Here is a 20,152-nt window from a genome sequence, read left to right as displayed (position 1 = left end):
GGCTCAATATTAAGACCTGGTACCACATGGCCTTGTTGGCCTCATTCTTCCTAACTCCTTGCAGGTGGTTTAGCATTACATAGAGCAAAACCAGCCAGAGCGTTGTCATGTGCCCTTTCTACACTTTGTATTTATAAACAAAAACCAGCACTATCAGAAGAAAGTATCTTAGTGCAGTGGTGAGTGCCAGCTGTTCTTACCAGAAGTGGCAGGTAGATAAAATAATCCATGTACTTATAAGTACTAAGAAACCAGTATTTATCTATTTGCACCTATTTCTAAATATGCATAGTTCCAGGCCAACGACAATAACATACAGCCTACAAATATAAGCATGGAAATCCTTCCCCATTTTATCAGTATATAGTTTCGTATCGGAAGCTGTTATAACCTGAGTTTTAGAAAACACAATTTCCAAACCAACTTTTTGTAATAATTGATCTCAAACAGGCACTTCTATTTTTACACAGTTTCATAGTGGTGTTAAGGTAACGATTTTTGTCATCCTCTCGTGGGCTCTCCTGTAGGACTGACTGTGGAATTTCTTGAGCTACAGGAGTTGTATCCATGTGGCTGCCAACTGCCCACTTCACTCAGCTTTCCAGACAGCTGATCCTGTGATTTGCAGCTGCTGAATCCATCAGCCTGCTCATCGCCCTCCACGCCAACTAAAATAGCCTGAACTGCAAACACTGCAGGAGACAAAGTGCATAAACAAACTCTCAAGAGTCAATGAAAACTAAGCTTTGATGTCGACTTTAAAAAATAGTTTTCTCTGCTCTTCAAGAAATTCTGTTAAGATGTACATGAAACTACTGCAAGATGAAAGCTTGCAATATGTTGCTTTAAAGTTAATATCAGTGACAGAGAAGCTATACTGCAGACTTCTGTTCTTTGATCTCACAATAAAACCTCAGTAGGAAAACCAGATTGTCATTGAGTCTTAAGACTACTGCACATGCAAAACAAAAACTATGATTTAAGAAAATTTCTTACCTATTCGGTCTTTCCTTTAAAGTGCATTTTAATTCATCAGAAGACAAATATTCCAAACAGAATGTACAAATTCTTCTCTTCAGAAAAAAAAAAAAATCAGAATATCTGCCAAAGATTTTTTTTTTAAATGTGCTTGAAAATAACTAATTAAGCTCACACTCTGCACTGCTCTTTTATGCTTATATACAGAAAAAGAGCACAAAAGAGTTTTTGTCTATTGCTAAACAAATAAAGATTTTCAGCTTTAAGAAGGGTATTTTTTCTCTAAAATTCTCTCTGACTTCTCAAAGAGAAATAGCTTTTCATATTTACCTGCATGTACATCCAAACAGTGTTATAATAAGGAGAAAATTGTTCTCTTCTGGTTTGGATTACTGGTGAAATCTGAAGAGCAAATGCTACTCACATTTTTCTCACAGCCTTTTTTAAGTAAATGGTTAAGTCTAAGAAAATAACCATACATGAAAAATCCAGAGTTTGACTAAGCAGAATCAACTGCCATGGAAACCTTTAGACTAACTATGAGTCACAAGTTTGTCAGACAGCAAGCTGAAGTGCTGAAGTACTGTAGCTGGTATCACTGTGGCATTTGGTGGCTGTGGGAAATGATTACATTTCACTGGGTGCAGAATGCAAAGTGCAGCAGGAAAACAGCTACCGGGAGGGCTCTAAGGTCACTGACCCTGCCTTCCACACACACCGACAGCTTGGAATCACATTGCTCCTCAAAGTAAGCTTTTCCCCTCTCCCCTCATGATAATACATGTATTACAGACAGTACCTTTATCTGGCTTATCATCCTTCTCTGCACATTATTCGCTTTCACAGCTTGGTTTTTATTTTGATTAATTTACTCTTTTATAAGTGAGAAACATTTTCATCTTTGCTAAATTCCGGTAAAAAATCTTAATTTTACCTTTTTCTAAATTTCTCAGAAATTTCTTGGAATATGGGAAAGCTGTTAATTTGACAGAAGTGTTTTTCCTGTAGAAAAATATTTTGCCTTTCTTTTCCTTTTCCTTTTTCCTTTGCCTTTTTTTTTTTCTTTAAGAGAAGAGCTGTCTTGACACACTTTTAAGAAAAGATCATCCACTTTCTATTGTGCCAACATTACTATTACAAAATTCTCAAAAAATATATTGAAAATAAATATCCAGTCTGATAAACTCTAAGTAGGCATGTTTCTACAGGATTCTGTTATCTCAGGAATCAGTGAGTTACATTCTTAGATCCCTGCACTTCAAAATAATGTGAAATAGATGTCAAATCACCAGTTCTTTGAAAGAGTTGATAAATTTGTAATGGTTTGTCTAGGACTGTGACAGATATGGAGCTGCTCTGTAAAAATGTATTAGTAGTTTATGTGATGGCTTTTATTAGGATGTCTCGTGCAAATATCAATCTGTAAGGAAAACAAGCAAGAAGAAACAGTAAGCAAGTAAGATATGATGTCACTTACTAAGCACTTCAGGCTGTTAAGTAGCAATGCCTGAAATGTTAATTGTGAAGCTCCTGCCTCAGGATTCCAGCAACTTGCATTTGTTTTGCCATATGGGCCATTGCTAGGGCCAAAGGATCAAACCTACTGGGAAGAAGCAAAAGGATCCTTTTGTCCAGAAGCAGGACAGTTGTTGCTGGAAGCCATTCCAGCTCATTTCCAGGACCAGCTGAAGTGCCTTCAAACCTGGGCCAGCCTGTACCTTTTCTCCAGGATTGGGTGGCTGCAGAGAAGACAGAATACTATCCAGTGTTTCCTTCCCCTATTAAGTTTAATCAGTACTTTAATGCAAAGGGACTGAAAGACTATTGTGTGAACAAATCTGTGCTAGCCATTTCTGGGATATTCCTGACATCTGTAAAATTGCTGCATGAATTTCATTTGTATAAGAAACCACATATACGAACCAAACATGGCAACTAATTGTGACATCTGCAGCTCAAAGTTGCTTCAATATTCCTAAACTTCTACTGTTTCCACTGTGTAATAAGCCTAAAGTTACAACCTGAAAACCCTTTGAAAATTTCGGAATAAGAAATATATTCTCATACATGCCATAATCAGCCAAGCCAACAATGTTCAGAGACTTGACCCATTAAAGTTATCACTGTACAACATTTCTTCAATGAGTAACCATACAACTTTTCATTTCTCTTACTTTAAGCGTGTTGAAGAATATTGATTTTTATAGAAGCCTAACTTTCTAAATTTTAAAAATTAGTGTGTAAAAAAAAAAATAAAACTTGATAGAAAACCTCATATTCGTGCTCACTGAAAACTGGTTTTGTGCTGCACCATGGAAGACAGCGTTGTACAGGTACTCTAGAGCAGTTTTTCATGCAAGATAGTACTGAACTGTGCAATAGAGTAGCAGGTATTGATTCTGGCTACTTCTGACCAAAAAAAAAAAAAAAAAAAAAAAATTTTTCAACTGCCTGTTCATTTATCTTTTTATCTTGCACTGATCATTTAAGAACACAAAGAAATTATAAAAATGATGAGGTAGCTTTATACTAACCATACTCATAATTTATTATATATTCATATCCACTGAAACGGAAGAGCAAAGACTTTTTAAGAATCCTTCAAATACCTTATTGATCTCTTCACACAACAATAGACTTTTTCTGCAATAATGGAAGTATGAAGGACATATTCTGCAACCATCTAGATAACTACCTTTGCTTCTTATTATTTTACTCTCTGTAGTCAGTACTTTCTTGCATTCTGTAAGCCATATATACTAAATGTAAGTTAAAGGCTGCTGTAGATAAAAGAAACAGTTCTTGGTAGCCTGACCAGGACTAGGCAGGTTTTGACCTCAGCAGAGAGTAGTTAACTGGCTATGAGGAAACACCTACCGTCATTTCACGTAAGACATACAAAAATGGAACATGATAAACAATCATGTCAGTTACAGGAAGAAGCAGAAAGAAGACCAGTCTTATTATTTGATCAGAACTTTCATGGTTTGATCTACAGTATAAAATAAGTAGCAGAATTCGATGCTAACACACCGATAGTTCAGTAATTTTCCAGAAAAAATCTGATATATTTTTCAAAACATCAAAGCTTTATGCAGCCCAACTACTAGTCCAACAACTCAGCTTTGAATACGTTGTTCCCTCCTTTCTAGTTTGAAGAAGATTTGGCATTACTCTTGACACCAACCAAGAAAATTTCAAGATTTCTCTGAGTCTTCTCCAGTGCTATAGGATCTTTGTTTTCTGATGAACCAATCTCTTTTTATTTTTCATGCAAGAAAGAAGGTGCATTTCTCTTAAAAGATTTTTCAGCATATAAACTTCTTCAGAAAGACTCTTGTTCTTATTAAACTCAATAGATTTAATTAGGGTCTTCAGTGGAGATCAGCTGCTCTTGAAGAAAGGAGTTTAGATTAAGAGGAAAAATTTACTGAAGAGGAAGAAATCTCATCCTTGAAATACTGAATTTTCAAATAAGAAACAAAGTGTAACTCCACATAAATAGCACAAAATATTTTAGACAGCAACAAATTACTGAAATGTAAGACATCAGGATAAATAAACAAAAGGAACCTGGACAGGGACCTGGACAGGCTGGAGAGTTGGGCGGGGGATAACCTGATGGAATTTAACAAGGGAAAGTGTAGAGTCCTGCATCTGGGCAGGAACAATCCCAAGTTCCAGTATAGGTTGGGGCATGACCTATTAGAGAGCAGTGTAGGGGAAAGGGACCTGGGGGTCCTGGTGGACAACAGGATGACCATGAGCCAGCACTGTGCCCTTGTGGCCAGGAAGGCTAATGGCATCCTTGGGTGTATTACAAGGGGGGTGGTCAGTAGATCGAGAGAGGTCCTCCTTCCCCTCTACTCCGCCCTGGTGAGACCCCATCTGGAATATTGTGTCCAGTTCTGGGCCTCTCAGTTCAAGAAGGACAGGGAACTGCTGGAGAGGGTCCAGCGTAGGGCAACAAAGATGATTAAGGGAGTGGAGCATCTCCCTTATGAAGAAAGGCTGAGGGAGCTGGGGCTCTTTAGTTTGGAGAAGAGGAGACTGAGGGGTGACCTTATTAATGTTTATAAATATATAAAGGGTGAGTGCCACGAGGATGGAGTCAGGCTCTTCTCAGTGGCAAACAATGATAGGACGAGGGGCAATGGGATCAAGCTGGAACACAAGAGGTTCCACTTAAATTTGAGAAAGAACTTCTTCTCAGTGAGGGTGACAGAGCACTGGAACAGGCTGCCCAGGGAGGTTGTGGAGTCTCCTTCCCTGGAGACATTCAAAGCCCGCCTGGACACATTCCTGTGCGACCTCACCTAGGCGTTCCTGCTCCAGCAGGGGGATTGGACTAGATGATCTTTTGAGGTCCCTTCCAATCCCAAACATACTGTGATACTGTGATACTGTGTGAACCACAAGTTCACACAGGAGAAAAAAATCAATCTTTCTGCATGTCTATGCAGAACACAAGAGAAAAATTTTAATCAAAATGTTTTCACTTGCTCAAGTCAAAGAACACTAACCTTATTCACTCTCTTTGACTAAAGCTTAATGGCTGTAACAGAATTTGATGAAGGATGGTGAAACTCTTTACTCTCATGTCAAATGATCAATATGGTGACTGTGCTCTCTTTTCTGGAACAGGTCAGAAGTAAAGAGCTACCATATGTGCCAAGTTTTCTGTAATGAAAATCGATAGCATGAAAGGAAGTTTTCAAGTTAAGTGGCTGTTTTATATCAGTGCAAATAAGTCTCCAAGATCTTCTCTGACAGATTTTAGAAGACACTTTCCATCAGTCATTGTTGAGGACAGCACAAAGGACACAAAGTCTCTTGTTCTTTGTCACCAGACTTTCTTTTGTTAACACTGTTTTTCCCTTTTATGTTGTTGAAAGAAAGTAAACATTTAATCTATGAACCCTTATGGGGATCACTGAGATTTTTTTGCTTGGTTCAGAAACATGGAAAAGAAGCCTTATAGCCTGTCTTGCATGCTGCTTGCTGTTCATGACCTTCCTGCCCTCTCTCTAGAATGACAAATGTTCAAGTCAGCTGGAAAGCTCTTGTAGATCCTTCAATGAGTTAGTAACAATTACAAAGCACTCCAAGCATGTGGAGGCACTTCCAGTAGTCTGAAACAGCTACCACCTACCCAGAGTACCAGCAGGCCTGTTCCACACTGGATATCACTCACTCCCTTATAAGAGTCAGGGTTAGAATAGATATCATTGCTAGTTTGTTTTTTTTTTTTTTTTAAAGGCAAACAAAAAACACCCAAACAAACAAACAAACAAACAAAAAACCACACCACACCACTAAACACACCACACATACGTTTGCTACATCCAGGAAGAACAATATGAAAGATCAGTAGAAAGCTATTGTACAAACGTAAAGTCTTTACATGAATGAAGAAATAAAAGAGTGAGTTTAAGAAAAAAATAAACAAGTTAGAAGACTGAATCTTAATAACTTCTAAAATGTACAAGACTTTTTATTCTAAATTTTACTTCTGAAAGTACACATAAAATTTCTTGATGCGCTTATGGAAAACACTCTTCTAGTAGGCAAATAACACCCCTTATTATTATTCTCAATTACATAGTATGTTGGAAATAATTATTAATTTCTTTGTGTACAGTGTAGGTCACAGTGGAAGTTCCTGTATTTTTTGGCCTCAAATGTAATAAAGGAAAAACTAAACAAAAAATCTCATTTCCATGCAGAGAAGGAAGAACACAGTAGATTCTTTTGTAGGCTTTTTTGAGATGGAATATAATGGAGACTAAATTGGAAACCTGGAGTTATGGGACTGGCAAGACATTCAAAGTTAACTGAACCATATTTATGCATATTGAAAAAATTAACATACATTATCTAGTAGTTTGTACCATCTGATTGTTTCTAACCCTCACTGCCATCCCACAGGTGGCTCTTGGTTAATACAGGTGTATATTTAAAGGTTTGTGTATGGTATCCTCTTTTCAAACAAAATAATGTCCATAATATCCTCAATTTTTTTTGTATAAAGGATACTGTATAAATAGCAAATGATCAAAACTCAGATTTTATACCATATCTGCAGAACTAATCGCAAATATTTCCAACATAATCTACTAAAAATTGCCATATCAAATAAATACAACAAAGTATCTATTTCTAATTAAATTAGCTCTAATGAACTCAAAATTCAGTGGTATTAATAATAGATTCTTGTTCTGGCTGCTTATAAGATTTAGAGTTCCAGACATCAGTGTTTTAATACTGTATTTAAAACTAAATATTTAATTTTGAAATTAGACATAATATTATACATAGAACTACTCAAATACACTGTAATTGTAATTTAGAAACATGTTACAATACTGTAGAACATATTCTGAGAGCATAGTCAGATACACCATGTTCCAATGTGAAAGCTCTGAGAAGTCAACTTGCGTTCTGGCAGGATAATTCTCCAAATAATGATGGTTTTAGAAGATAATTTTCCGGTGTAAAGCACTGACAGACTTAATGGCTGTTAAGATGTTGATGCTGCTTGAGAAAGTACTTGTGCATTACACAGTAGGACTGAAGTGCCTTGAAAGAAGCAGGAAATGAGCAGTGCTTATTTAAATATTTATTCATTTTTATATATACAGATGTACATATAGGCAAATATATATATTACAAGTTGTTAACTGGAGTAAGATCTTTTGATTTATAAAGCACTTCATAGTCGGTGCCGTTCACATCTTTGAAAAAGCAAGACAGCATGACCTGTGGTTTTGATTGAGATAAATTGTTTTTTATGCTGACAGAGAAAAGAACACCTTTATATATGAAGAGCCTTGTGTTTCTTTACATGCCATTTTCTTTTCTAGATATATGGATGTAAGTTACAAATTATCTTTGTCTAGACTGTAGCTTTTAGTGACGAGTGTAACTCTTACCACTGTTTAAGCACAATGAGAAAAAGAAAGGTTGTTGCCATGCCTGGGCTTGTGAACAAACCCTTTGAAATTCAATAGCTGAACTTGTCTGCGTGGAAGTTAATGAACCTATGCAGCTTCAAGCTTCAAATGCGTATTTGTGTATTTTATTAACTGGTAAATATTTTTATTTTCTGCAAAAACAGTCATCATCAATTTAGCCTGGAGTTTAATCCTGAATTTATACAAAGCCAGACCTTTCATCTTCCTCAGATAATAAGATTCACAAAAAATGGTACAGGATCCCTGGATTGTGCTATTCTGAAGTACAGACAGGGAAGAAAGCAAGCGAAGAAGCACATCAAATTGCAAGCGTTCATATTTCCATACCCTTCTTGGAACAACTGAGCTGGGTCTGCAGAGACCTAGCTTTGCTCACAAGCTTTCCTTGGCGATAAAGTGGCCGTGCTGCTGCTGGACTGGATGTGAGCCTGGAAATACAGTAACCGCACTCTCACGGTGTCACACTTTAGCTAACTTCCCTGCCAAAGCCTGACTCACAGCTTAGCAGAGGTAGCTGGACTAAGTCTACACCTCTTGCAGAGGTGATATAAAATGCCCAAGGACAATCAGGGACTGACTAACTCTGGTAGGCTAAAGACTGAGTTACTGTATTACAGCCTTGGAAAGAAAAACACTTGCAGCAGCCCTGACCACAAAACTATGATTTCTGGTCTGGAACTGATAACAGGAAACACCTCCCTCCCCCTCATACACCACAAAAGCCTACATTCCTAAGGGATTCTGTAGCTTTTATATTTTTATCACATTTCTACTGCACAATATATTTCTATGCAGGTCATCTTCTATCAAACAGGAAAACCATTAAGCCGTAGGAAAGGCAAAAAATGCAAGAGTTTTCTCTTTCTTGACCAACCACAGAAGCATATCAGCCAATCCTGGCACAAATACTAGCACATTTGAGTAAAGTGGAAGGAGTATTGGTATTTATAAATAAGCACTCTTAAATACTGAGGTCTCTTCACAGACACTTTTTCAGCACTTCATCAAGAATTTCGTGAGAAACTGAGTCACACTGAGCCAAAATGAAACTTGGTCAACTGAGAAACCCTTGAAATAGTATTGATAACAGCAAGTCAGTCAAACCTAATATATATTTCCCCTCTATGTCCATCCTCTTAAATCTATAGCACTGCCTACAATTCAATATCCTGCTCTCCAAAAATATGTTACATATATATAATAAGCACCTACCATACTTCTAGTGCTAGCACATATAGCTAGAGCAGAATTTTCCATTGTTTGATGCTTCTGAGCTTTAAATGAAACTTTCACAAATAGCATTTTGGAGAAGACAGCAGCAGGGACTGCCATGATAGAAATGAAGGTCGTATCTTGCTTAGCTGGCAAAGTCTAAAGAAGAGCAATTGGCAGCTGATGCATGGGCAGCTGAAGACCAAAAGCAAAAACCTTTTAAAAGGTAATGAAAAATTCCTGCACAAATAGATGCAACTGTTACTATAATATATGGCTGATTTCCCATTCTTCTGACACCTTTTACTAACTATATATCCGTCAATAATTTTCCATCCAATGCCAATTTTGCTCCTTAGAAGTCAAAAGGCTTTGTTGTCTTAATCCTGAACTTTTCCAGTACCTACCATTTCAAAAGAATGAATAATTTTGCAGAGAGAACAGACAGTTTTGAGCAGTCTGAGCATATTCCTCAGGACATGACAAACATTGTGAGCTGAGAACAAAAATAAAACAAAGGGCCTTTGGAAACAATACAGCTCATAGGCTATTTTGAAAATAGTCTCATAAATAAATGCAATTGTGATAGGCATCAGAGTGTTCATATGTCGCATTCAGTCTCTCTATGAAGAGCTACAGAATTTATTAAGTTTCTAATAAATATAGAAAAATCTAGATTTAATTATGAACTTCCATGTTTACCATTACCTACATTATTTTCAGTCTGTTGGTTTCCTGAGTCTTTACTAAACATGTCTTCACAATATAGGTCAAAGTTTTAGCCAAAATAATGTAATTATAATCTTACAGTGTCTACTTCTAATTATACTGTGACCTATAAAAAGTTAGCTGAGTAATGTCTCAGGGAATAGAGAAGATTGAGCATTAAGTTTCACCTCAATATACAAAAAAGTTGCAATCTCTCCATTGAAACATGGGACTAAGATTTACACATGACAAACATCTTTTTTCTCTTCAGAAGTGAAAGATTTAAATTGCTTAAACCCAAGACTCATCACAGAAACTTTACATTATGTAGAACAGGAAGTGAAAGAGACTGAACAAGCTTTTCTCAATATTAAGAAATCTACATCCACAGGAAAAAGTTCTGTTAATTTTTCAAGTAAGATTTACAGTGCACAGGAGATAAACTGTATTATTTAAAATGAAACACATTTAAGTCACGCAATACTTCTTTACAAGTTGAAAAACAGCTGGTTAAAAAAGAAATTTGCCTTTACTGATAAAAACAGTTGACAAACAATGATAATTTATTGCTGTAGTCACTTCTAATATTTTGTAAAGTATTTTACTTTAATAGTGTCTTACCTCATTTATACTGGAAGGAGAGTTTTCAGGTATTAGCTTTGGAAAAAAAAAAAATAAAAAGACTGTCCAATTTTCCCTTCCTCAGCTAAAGGACTTGCATGCAATGAGTAGTTTAGAAAATAAGTGTCTGTTTAAAAGACAGACAAGTAAGCCATAGACAATCTGTAACCCAATCCATCTTCAGTGTCGAGTCAACAGCTTTTATTTTGCATGAAATATAGCAAATAGTCTGCTGCCTCTACCTGTGTTGTTGTGCAGATCAAGTTTAGGCCTGTCTGTGCTTCCCTTGCACGTTCGGAGCTACAGTAGTGATTTCTCAGCATGCGGATCTGCTGTATGGCAGCTAACTGAAATTTCAGCCGACACTTGTAGACTTGCAATTAGCAAGGTTATTTTAAGCACTGACCTAAGTTCCAGCAGAATGTTTATGGCATTATGACAGGAAGGAATCCAGTATAATATCAGTCACTTGGTAACCCTGTAAGGCTGATCTCGGAGAGGACAGACCCTCTGATTCACAGTGCAAAAGTAAATATCTGATCCCCAATTTATTCTGATTTTCATTTTTAAGCTTTGAATGGAATGGAAATATTTACTGGGTTAATATTAGGAAGCTTAGAATTTATTTTAGGACCTGCTAGATCATATGCTTGGAACAAATGTATTAATAGGAAGTTAAGGCTTCCCCAGTGGAGTGATTCATCACTTAAAAACCAGAGGCTGTTACTTTTATAATGTTAACACTCGTAATAATTACCTACTACATTCTGAATGGGAGAAGAGAATCACTTACAGAGCTGAACTTATTAGAGCTGGACTCTCAACGATATCTGTTATTTTCTCCTTGGTTACCTTGAAAAGGGCTCCCTCTTCTGTACAGGCCTATGGTAACCCCTCATTTGCCCCAGATTCCTTCTGAATTCTCTAGCTGTCTAACTATTTCAAAGTCATGTCGAAAGGCTCAGTCATACCTCCACACCCTCATTCGCTGTTCAGTTTCATTCCTCCCCTCACTTTTTTTTTTGTCCATAGATCAGCTTTCTTGTCCCCACCCATCCTCATACTTCCAGCACTGACAGATCTAACCTCACAGATGGAACCACGACAAACAGCTCTCCAACTGCCCCACATTGGAGCTATAATGGTCAACCAGCTTGTGTGTGTGCACAAAGACAAGTTTTCTGAAAGCACCACAATCAAAAACACCATTAAAAGAAACATATTTGTTTTAAAGGAGAAAGTAAACGATTAAAAAAAAATTCCCCACCAAGAAAAGCTGTTTCTTTTGCAGATGATTTAGTAACTTCTACACATCACTAATCACAATGAAACTGCTCCCTTAATCTTGTAGCAAAATTTACCAGAGAAAAAATGTACTTTTGAGAATTAAAAATATTGGAAAAAAAATTGTGAAAACAACATAGATTCATTTAGTCTTCATTCTAAAATCTCAAATGTATTCTGAGTTACATACAATCTTGAAATGATGTTAAAAACAAGTAGCAACAAGCTGACTGTTAGTTTTATGCTAAGTAGCAAAATTTAAAATACACTATAGGCACCAGTCTTCAAATATATCTCAAGAGTTAGAGTTTTTGAGTGAACTGATCAGTCACATATCTTTGAGATGGTCAACACTCAGAAAGATGCTGTTGTCACCACAAATAGCACAGTACCTTAACGTATGCATGCTTCTGATATCCGAGCATAAGGACAGAAATGTTACTGTCATGGATACACAATTAGCTTTTTTCAGAAGAATACCTCTCTAAGAGGACATTTCTTACAAAATAGCATAACCTAACTATTTGAAGACATCATGAAAATATAGGCTTGCTAATGCTGGATAGCCTCAGCCATCAAAAACTCTAAGAAGGAAGCTAATAAAAAAGATCTCTCTCAGATATGCTCTGTTTAAAAAACATGAGAATCACAAAATCTGCCTTAAAATAAACATGTTTTCCATTTTACATGAGTTTCTGAACTTAGAAACAGATTTACTTTTGTAGGAATATTCAGTAATAAAAAAAAAAAAAGTAAATAATTTTAAAAACGCAAACAACATCATCAACAACAACAGTTTAACAGTATTTGATTAAAAAATGGCAGGAAAAATACCAGTAAGGCAAATTTTTTGTTTCAGCTCTTAGAAAAAAAGCAGATTAGGACTACTGACTTCAGAGTAGGAGAAAAAATTGGCTGAAGCAGCATTTCCAAGTTTGGCCACAGTGGCTTGCTCTGTGCTCAAAGATTATATCCTACATTGCATTATCTGGTTTTACTCAAGTCATTTCGAAAAATGTTATATGAAGCTGTCTGGACAAATTTCAAAAAATCATAGTTCAAAATTCTTTCCAATTATTTTAGTTGCAAATTATTTCAGATCCAGTTTCATATAATTCTGGTTCAGAAATACATCTTTGATAGGAAAAATATGAGTTTTCATCAAGTGCTAGAACTTTAATAGGTAGATACACAGGCAACAGTAGATTTATATGCTTTTTACAATATGAAATAGATTTTCCAAGATTAATTAAAAGCTCTATTTAATTAATATTAAACAGTGGCTTAACACCTAGAGATGATATGTACATGCAAAGGCTTCCTCTGTTTTGGGGTTTAGCTTGTAAAATCTTGAGAAAATGTAACCAAAGATCAGCACCCCAGTTCTCTTAGAAACTTGATTCACACCGGCCTAATCGCAGGAAATCCTTTTCCTGTTGAATACCAGGTAACTCCAAGAAACATGTCACCATGTAATTTGTATTACAGCTAGTATTTTACTTGCTGATTGCACTCCTTGTTCCAGGAGGCAGCTATAGATGAGTTATGTTAGACATGGACTGTCATCTCAATCAGAAAAAAACTGTGAAGACCAGGAATAAATCCATGGTGAAAAGATGTATAAGCAGAATAATATACAGGAGCTGATTTTTTAATAGACAAACAGTACATAGGAGGAGGATAATTCAGCAGAGGTAGATGGTTCATCGTATATGTTCTGAAAGATCTTTCTTGCTAGTAGCTCTGCACAACTGGGCACATTTTTGGCAAATTATTCTGGAGATGTGAAAGAGAGAAGGCAGTAAGGAAAAAATCTCAGGGGTAGAATTAATGAGTGAGTCTCATGTTTTCCCTGAAGTACAAATACTTTTAGAAGGGTTAGGTAAAATACAAACATTCAGCAAAGTGACAGCCACGATCAGTTTCATAACTCATGGGTTAACCTATACACTCTTAAATAGAATTACTGATTTGTTAATAATGAGGTTTTGGGGGGAGTTAGCAAAGAAATATCAGAAATAAGAAAAGCTCTCATTTCAAACCTGTAATATCACTGTACCTCTTTTCAATGATATGTGATTTTTGAGGGTTTAATTCCTATGTTTTTCAGCTGTGCTACCTTTACCAACCAGGCAACATACACAATTTATGTTACGAACTCACATTTTATTTATATAATAGACTAAGAATGCAGCCCTCAACTGCAACCAGCCTGATCTTTTATGAGTTTGGATAAGAGAGACGGATAACATGAGTTAAGCTAATTTCAAGTTTTCCGGTTAAATAAATCTTCACTGGAATTTTTTTTTTCATTTAAATCAAAATTTTGTGAATAAATTTGTGTACAATTCCACTGGAAAAGTTTCCTAAAAGCAGAATAGGATTTTTCCCATGATATCCAATTAGAATAAGTGACTCGATGTGCATGATTAAAAAAAAAAAAGTTTACAGCCCATTATGTTTCTGTGATTCCCAAGTGGGTTGCAAGAGACCAAAATTCAGATCTCTTTTCTATCTGGTGTTTACTAATTCACACTAGTGTAGCTATGCATGGAGTACATCAAAGACCTACACACAATAATTCAAGCAGGGTATCAAGTATCAGATGCATGTTATTATGTTGTTCTGCACCTTTTTAGGTAAAATTCAATTTGTTAGTTTGAAGATATCAGAATAAGATGGCTTTATTATCTTACAGGTAATATAACCAAGCCTAAATACAAGAGTGGGGAAGTTCACACTTAACGAAGTTTAAATTAACTGATATTTTCATAATTTTCTCTACAATTTTTCCTCAACACCCCTTAAGTCATCATAAACAAAAAGGGAAAACACATCAGTTAAAAGCAACAGACTGAAAGCAAAACAGATGAATTCTAACATGAGTTTTTGCACTCTGTGTATATGCATAAATTAATTCTAAAATGAAGTTTAACAACAAATCTGTGCCAAGTGCTGGTCCCACTGCACTTGTTTGCATTTAATATCTTTAGGAAAAATAAATGAAGAAATGCACCTAATGTGAGACACAGAGAAGTAGTATACGCATTAACCTTTCCTTTTGATAAAGAAAACATCAGTGAACACCGTCTTTGGAATTTAAACTGAGAATCACTGAGAAGTGAAATATTTTTTTTCACTGCATACCTATTACGTATCCCTTTGTTGCAGCATATCTTCCACTTGCACACAGCAGAGACTCAAGGTTTATTCTGCCCCTCCCCTACATTTTCAGATTCTTTCTTTCAGAAGAAAAGGAATTAAACAGGGCTGCTTGGAGTGCACACATGTTGGTTTCCTACTTATTCTAGCAAGAAGTGCACCAAAAGCAGATGAAGCTGCAGATTTCGCTCACACTGTTCAAGTTTAGTATCCTATTAAAAAAAATCCTCAGTCCATTATTGTTATGAGGTATGAGTTGACATATACAGAGATAAATACTGCAATATATACTGAACTGAAAGTGGAGCCAGACTTCTTTGCTATAACATTTCACCATTCTCCTGAAAAAACAAAAGCTGAGTAAGACTACTGCAGAAGAATTCTTTTTCTAAATTGCATTTCTAATATTTCATAGAGAATAAATAGCTAGACAAATGACAGCTTTAGCTTTTGCCCTGAAGGATTTAATCATGCAAAACTCTAAACATGGTCTTTCCCAGGAATTGAATGGCTGGTTAAAACTGGTTTTCCTTCTCCTATTCCAAGTGACTGATTGTCACATTCCAGACATTTCTAGGCAATGGGATTACATCATTCATTTTTTTTTAATGGAAACAGCTGTTACATCCAATATTCATGACCTTTAAGTTTTCAATATCAAGCTATTCAGCTGTTATTTCCATCCATCTGAGTTGCAGCAAAATAAAACTACACAAAAGACCAAACACTTTTATTTCATAGTTAAATGAATGCACATATTTTTCCAAGGCAAGAGAAAGAAAACACAGCTTAGGGGAAACGTGGCATACAAAAATCTTGGTCTTACCACTGCTTCAATGGACTGTCAGCTCCTCATTCATCCCACCCGCAAAATCAGTACAGTATTTTGTTGCATATTTCACATTGCTTCTTACTAGGGTTTGATGTACACAGCTGTATGTGTTATGTGTGGATAATTCTTACAGGACTTCATAGCAGGAAAACCAAAAGGGAAAGCACACACACAGACTTCTGAGGCACAGCACAGATACTTATGAGGATACGTGCCAACTCATACAAGCAGTCTTCTTTAGAGCTCCAAGTTCAGCCTATCTTACATCTTATTCACTGTTTGTTGTTTTGTTTTTCAGTGGAGGAAAACTTGAGTGCATTTAGACAAAAGGAGCTTAATCATGTTTTAATTTAGAAGCTTATTTACATGTTATGTATTTAGTTGGTTCTTAACTTAGCACAAAAAAAAAAAAAAAGTTACACAAAATCTATTAGTCTACCTAATGCATAAGGGCATTTCTCATGCTGAAATTTTATCATGCTGGATGCATTACATTTCCAGGATGTTTTTACATTGATGCCTGTGCCTTTTCCAGGAAACTTGTTTTGTAACAATGCTTACTGCATAATAGAAAGGCTTATTTTCCTTAAAATAAATTGTGGAGTGTAAGCAGAACAACAAAAGCACCGTGCAGAGAGAGAACTTGCCTTAGGAACCGCCTGAGCGGGTGAGGGGATAATACCAGCAGTGGGCTCATGGATTGGTGGAACTGAAATAACTTGTTCTTACTCCTGATCTTGCTACCAGTTTATTTTGGACTTCAGTACAAGTCACATTGTATCTGTCTGGTCTGCACGATATCAAGTATACAGTGGATGTGATCATGCTAACTTGCACTGTGTAAACAGCTTTAAAATAGACAGTAAAACCAAATAAAACATTAATTTATCCAGTGACCCATGCAGAACTGCAGATGCAGTACTTTGCATGCAAGGAGAATCTTCAGGGGTTACAGGTGTGTCCCTCTTCTGGATGCCCTTAAGTTAAACACTGTCTCCCATTAGCACCATTGCCAGACTGCTGTTTGTCTCGTATAAAGCACTGTAGAAATTAAATGTTTCATGGGAGTACCAGTATAAATATTTTTAAATATAAGCATATACATAAATATACACACATTTCCCTAAGGGCTCCATATCAGCTCTACCATTGCAAGATCAAGCATTTCATTTTGTAAGTATTATTTTGCTAAATTTGACACATAAGTAATGACTTTTTTCAGATAAACACTAAAAAAAACCCTGCAAATTCCTACTGATGCTCCCAAGCCTGTGCATGTGAGACCAAACCTTTTTCCCCCCCTCAGCAGAACCAGCAGCTTCTGTGAAAGCCCCTCCGCCCCTGTAGCACGAGGTGGTGCTGCAACACAACCACAACCTAAAGCTGCTCGGTGTGAAGCGAACGGTGCCTGAAATGGCTCATTGCCTTTTTTTTTTTTTAATATTGAAGTTATTAAACGGTATTACTGGACTGCACAAGCTGTGTAAAGCTGCTTTTTTCTTTTTTTTCCTTTTTTATTTTTTTTTAAACAGAAATTCTAGCTTTCTTAAACACTATATTTAACATGGTTTTCTCACAAATGCTTTATTAATAGAAATAATGAAAGCAAAGAAAATTAATAGACATAATAAATGCAATTAGTTACGCACAAAGCCAGTATTTCTGAAACCTAAAATTTATCTCCTTTATCTTCTTATACAGGGAACCACAAAGATAAATTACAAAGATTTTCCTACAATGCTACATGATAGAAAACTTGTACCTTGTGAAAGTAATATATTTAATAGGGGTGCAATGCAATAAAGACATTTTAATCCTTTATAAAAATAACACAATAAGGTATAATATTATAAACATTATTTACATGCTAAAAAGTAACTCAAATGTGTTATTAAACTCCACATCTGAGTGGTTCTATTCTGTCCAAGGGCCTTCCAGGCGCATCAAGTTGCCATCATGTACATTTGCTAAACTATGTCCTAAATGTACATCAGTTCTCTGGCTTTTTGTATGTTACTAAAAATAGAGGGTTTGATTTTGTGCATTTAAAAAAAAAAAATGTTCATTTTGATCCTACTAAGTAGACTTCCATGCACTGTGTAATTTCCCAAATGCAGCTGGTTCTGCAAAAGAGTAAAGTCTGCTTGCCTGGAACAGTTTTAGGAAGTGAGGCCTTCGAAGTAGACTTGAAGCATTTAATAATTGCAGTTTAATGGAGAATTATTGGAAATTCTTGTAGATGTCTTGTTTATAGTTCATTCTCAATTACTGTTTTTCACGACCAAAATTAAATTGCCTCTTTTCTATAAATGCTAATAGCTGCACTTCATATTCAAGGCCAGACTATTCAAACAGCAAGGTAACAAAACCAGCAGCCATTTCATTATAACAACTGAATCTTGGGCTTTCGTAAGGCAACATGCAAGACTAAGTATAAAAACTTAAGTCAGCAAGTGCTGACTAGCTAATTTACTGCAGGAACATACCATGACCATACTAGAAACTCTTTGAAGAAAAGGCAAGTCCTACACCCTGAGAACCTGTGCATTCATTTTTTTGAGCATACTAGTAAAGGTATTAAAGATCTTAAACTGAACTTTAGGCACAGAAATTACACAAAGCCAGACTTCAAAAAAAAAAAAGGGAGAAAAAAAAAGGTCGCTAGAATGACATCAGGCCCACCTGTAGAAAAGGGCATTGTCCTTTATCTCCATACTTCATTTCTCACACAGTAAATATTTCTTAAACATGTGCTCTGGCAGGTTCCTGCCCTCCCCACAGAATGTGGCATTAGTCCAGGTTAAGAAAGAAAGAACAGCTTTTTGAAGTAACAATTCAGCATGGTAGCAGATGACTCAGCAATGTGTTCGGTGAAGGACAAATGGGAAGAAGAAAATTAAAAAGGACAAGAATGAGATGAGAGTTCTGAAAGACAAAAATTATGAGAACCTGAAAAGAGCAGAAGGAAAAGAAAACAGGGGAAAGATGCTGGAAAATAAAGCTAGCAACTGATAGCTAGAAACTGATTTGCAACCTAACAAAATAAAACTCCTGAGCTGCTCTGTACCAGCACACGTGTTCTTTTGAATACAGGAAAATCTCTTTTTCAGTGGTTTGCAAGATACCTGTAAAGTGTGGATTTTTCCTTTGTAATTTTTCAAGCAACACCTATAATAACATACAGGTGTGGCCCTGCCATTCTGAGTTGCTTATTTTTGAGATCTCCTATATAAGACAATGCAGTAGCAAAGAAAATCCAGCTAAGAACTGGTTCAAAATTCACAAATCAATCACAAATGCTGTCAATACAAAACTGAGAAGAGTGGTTTAAATTGCAGTGGAGATGACTATAAGTCTTTGCCACTCAAATGCTTAGGTTGATGTTTTATTTATTCATTCCATAGCATTTAAAAAAAAAAAAAAAAAAAAAAAAAAAAAGAGAGGGAGAAAACAGCAGTAGGCATTGAGAGCTATTTATGCATTTTGTAATTAGGATCAAGAAAGAATCTCAAACAGATTTGAATCAGGGAAGATATACATGCAGATCTCAGCTGAAAATAAAAAGCATATAATTTAAATTGTAATGTAATTCCATACTTATTCTAGCTGAAGTTTGAAAGAAATACAACATTGCCAGTATTTTGTGTTTCTTTGAAAGTAAACAATGCTATTTGAAATCAGAGATGCAATGCTCTTATGGAGAAAAGGGAATGGCTCACTTGCCATGTATAGTTTTCTTATTATAGTCTGCCTTAATTCTGATACTGAACTGTTAGCCTAGATTCATAAACAATGTCAATACTTAGACCACTCTTCGAAGAGAAAATTATGCAGGGTGTTTCAAAAAGACAGACCAAATTTGCCCAGCAACTGCTTTCAAATTGGGCCCATCTTTTTGAAACACGCTGTATTTGTGTACATCCTACGCAAGAATTAATATGAATTTGCACACATTTACAGGTAATACACTGCATAACATTTGCTATTCTAATCCAATGTATCAAAATTATCCATTTCAAAGTTAAGATGCTAGTCCCATGTGGAAAATATGTAAAAAGGGGATTCCTGTACCTGATAATGGACAATGCAGAAAACACTGTCCTGTCTTCAAGGTTAAACAAGGCATCTGAACCTCCAGGAATTCCATATGAACACTATCTAAAAGAAGTCCAGATGACCTCAGCAAAGAAAACATAGGATGGCTTAAATGGTACCACATCTATACAAATCCTACTGTATTGCCCTTGGAAATATCCCTCTTCTATTCCATTTGACGATTTTGTCTTCCAGCTGTCGGACAGTGCTGGGATCCAGTGACAAATTCCAGCCATATATTGTATACAAGCTGACTGAGTGGTGTATAAACCATTTTGGTCATTCT

The 20,152-nt window shown here is 36.0% G+C and overlaps 1 protein-coding gene and 1 long non-coding RNA gene across 5 annotated transcripts in view; one reads left to right on the top strand and one right to left on the bottom strand.

Annotated features, from left to right (window-relative positions):
- AKAP6 (A-kinase anchoring protein 6) overlaps positions 1-20,152 on the bottom strand; it is a 286,646-nt gene that overhangs the window by 200,461 nt on the left and 66,033 nt on the right. The window contains exon 1 of one of the 4 annotated variants that reach the window (XM_065838657.2): positions 10,736-10,840. The exons of the other annotated variants lie outside the window; for them this stretch is intronic. Coding sequence (XP_065694729.1) covers positions 10,736-10,816 — 81 coding nt within the window. The 5' untranslated portion in view covers positions 10,817-10,840. Of the gene's footprint in view, positions 1-10,735; positions 10,841-20,152 lie in introns of those variants that run through there. 4 annotated transcript variants of the gene reach the window in all.
- The window catches only part of LOC139828108 (uncharacterized), a 29,340-nt gene continuing 10,817 nt past the window's right edge, over positions 1,630-20,152 (top strand). The window contains exon 1 of the long non-coding RNA XR_011739381.1: positions 1,630-1,726. This is a non-coding gene — a long non-coding RNA (uncharacterized lncRNA). The remainder of the gene's footprint in view (positions 1,727-20,152) is intronic.

Source organism: Patagioenas fasciata, chromosome 5, assembly GCF_037038585.1.
Source record: "Patagioenas fasciata isolate bPatFas1 chromosome 5, bPatFas1.hap1, whole genome shotgun sequence".
Lineage (NCBI taxonomy): Eukaryota > Metazoa > Chordata > Aves > Columbiformes > Columbidae > Patagioenas > Patagioenas fasciata.
The sequence above is the reverse complement of the archived record's forward strand: the minus strand, read 5'-3'. Positions and strand labels throughout refer to the sequence as shown.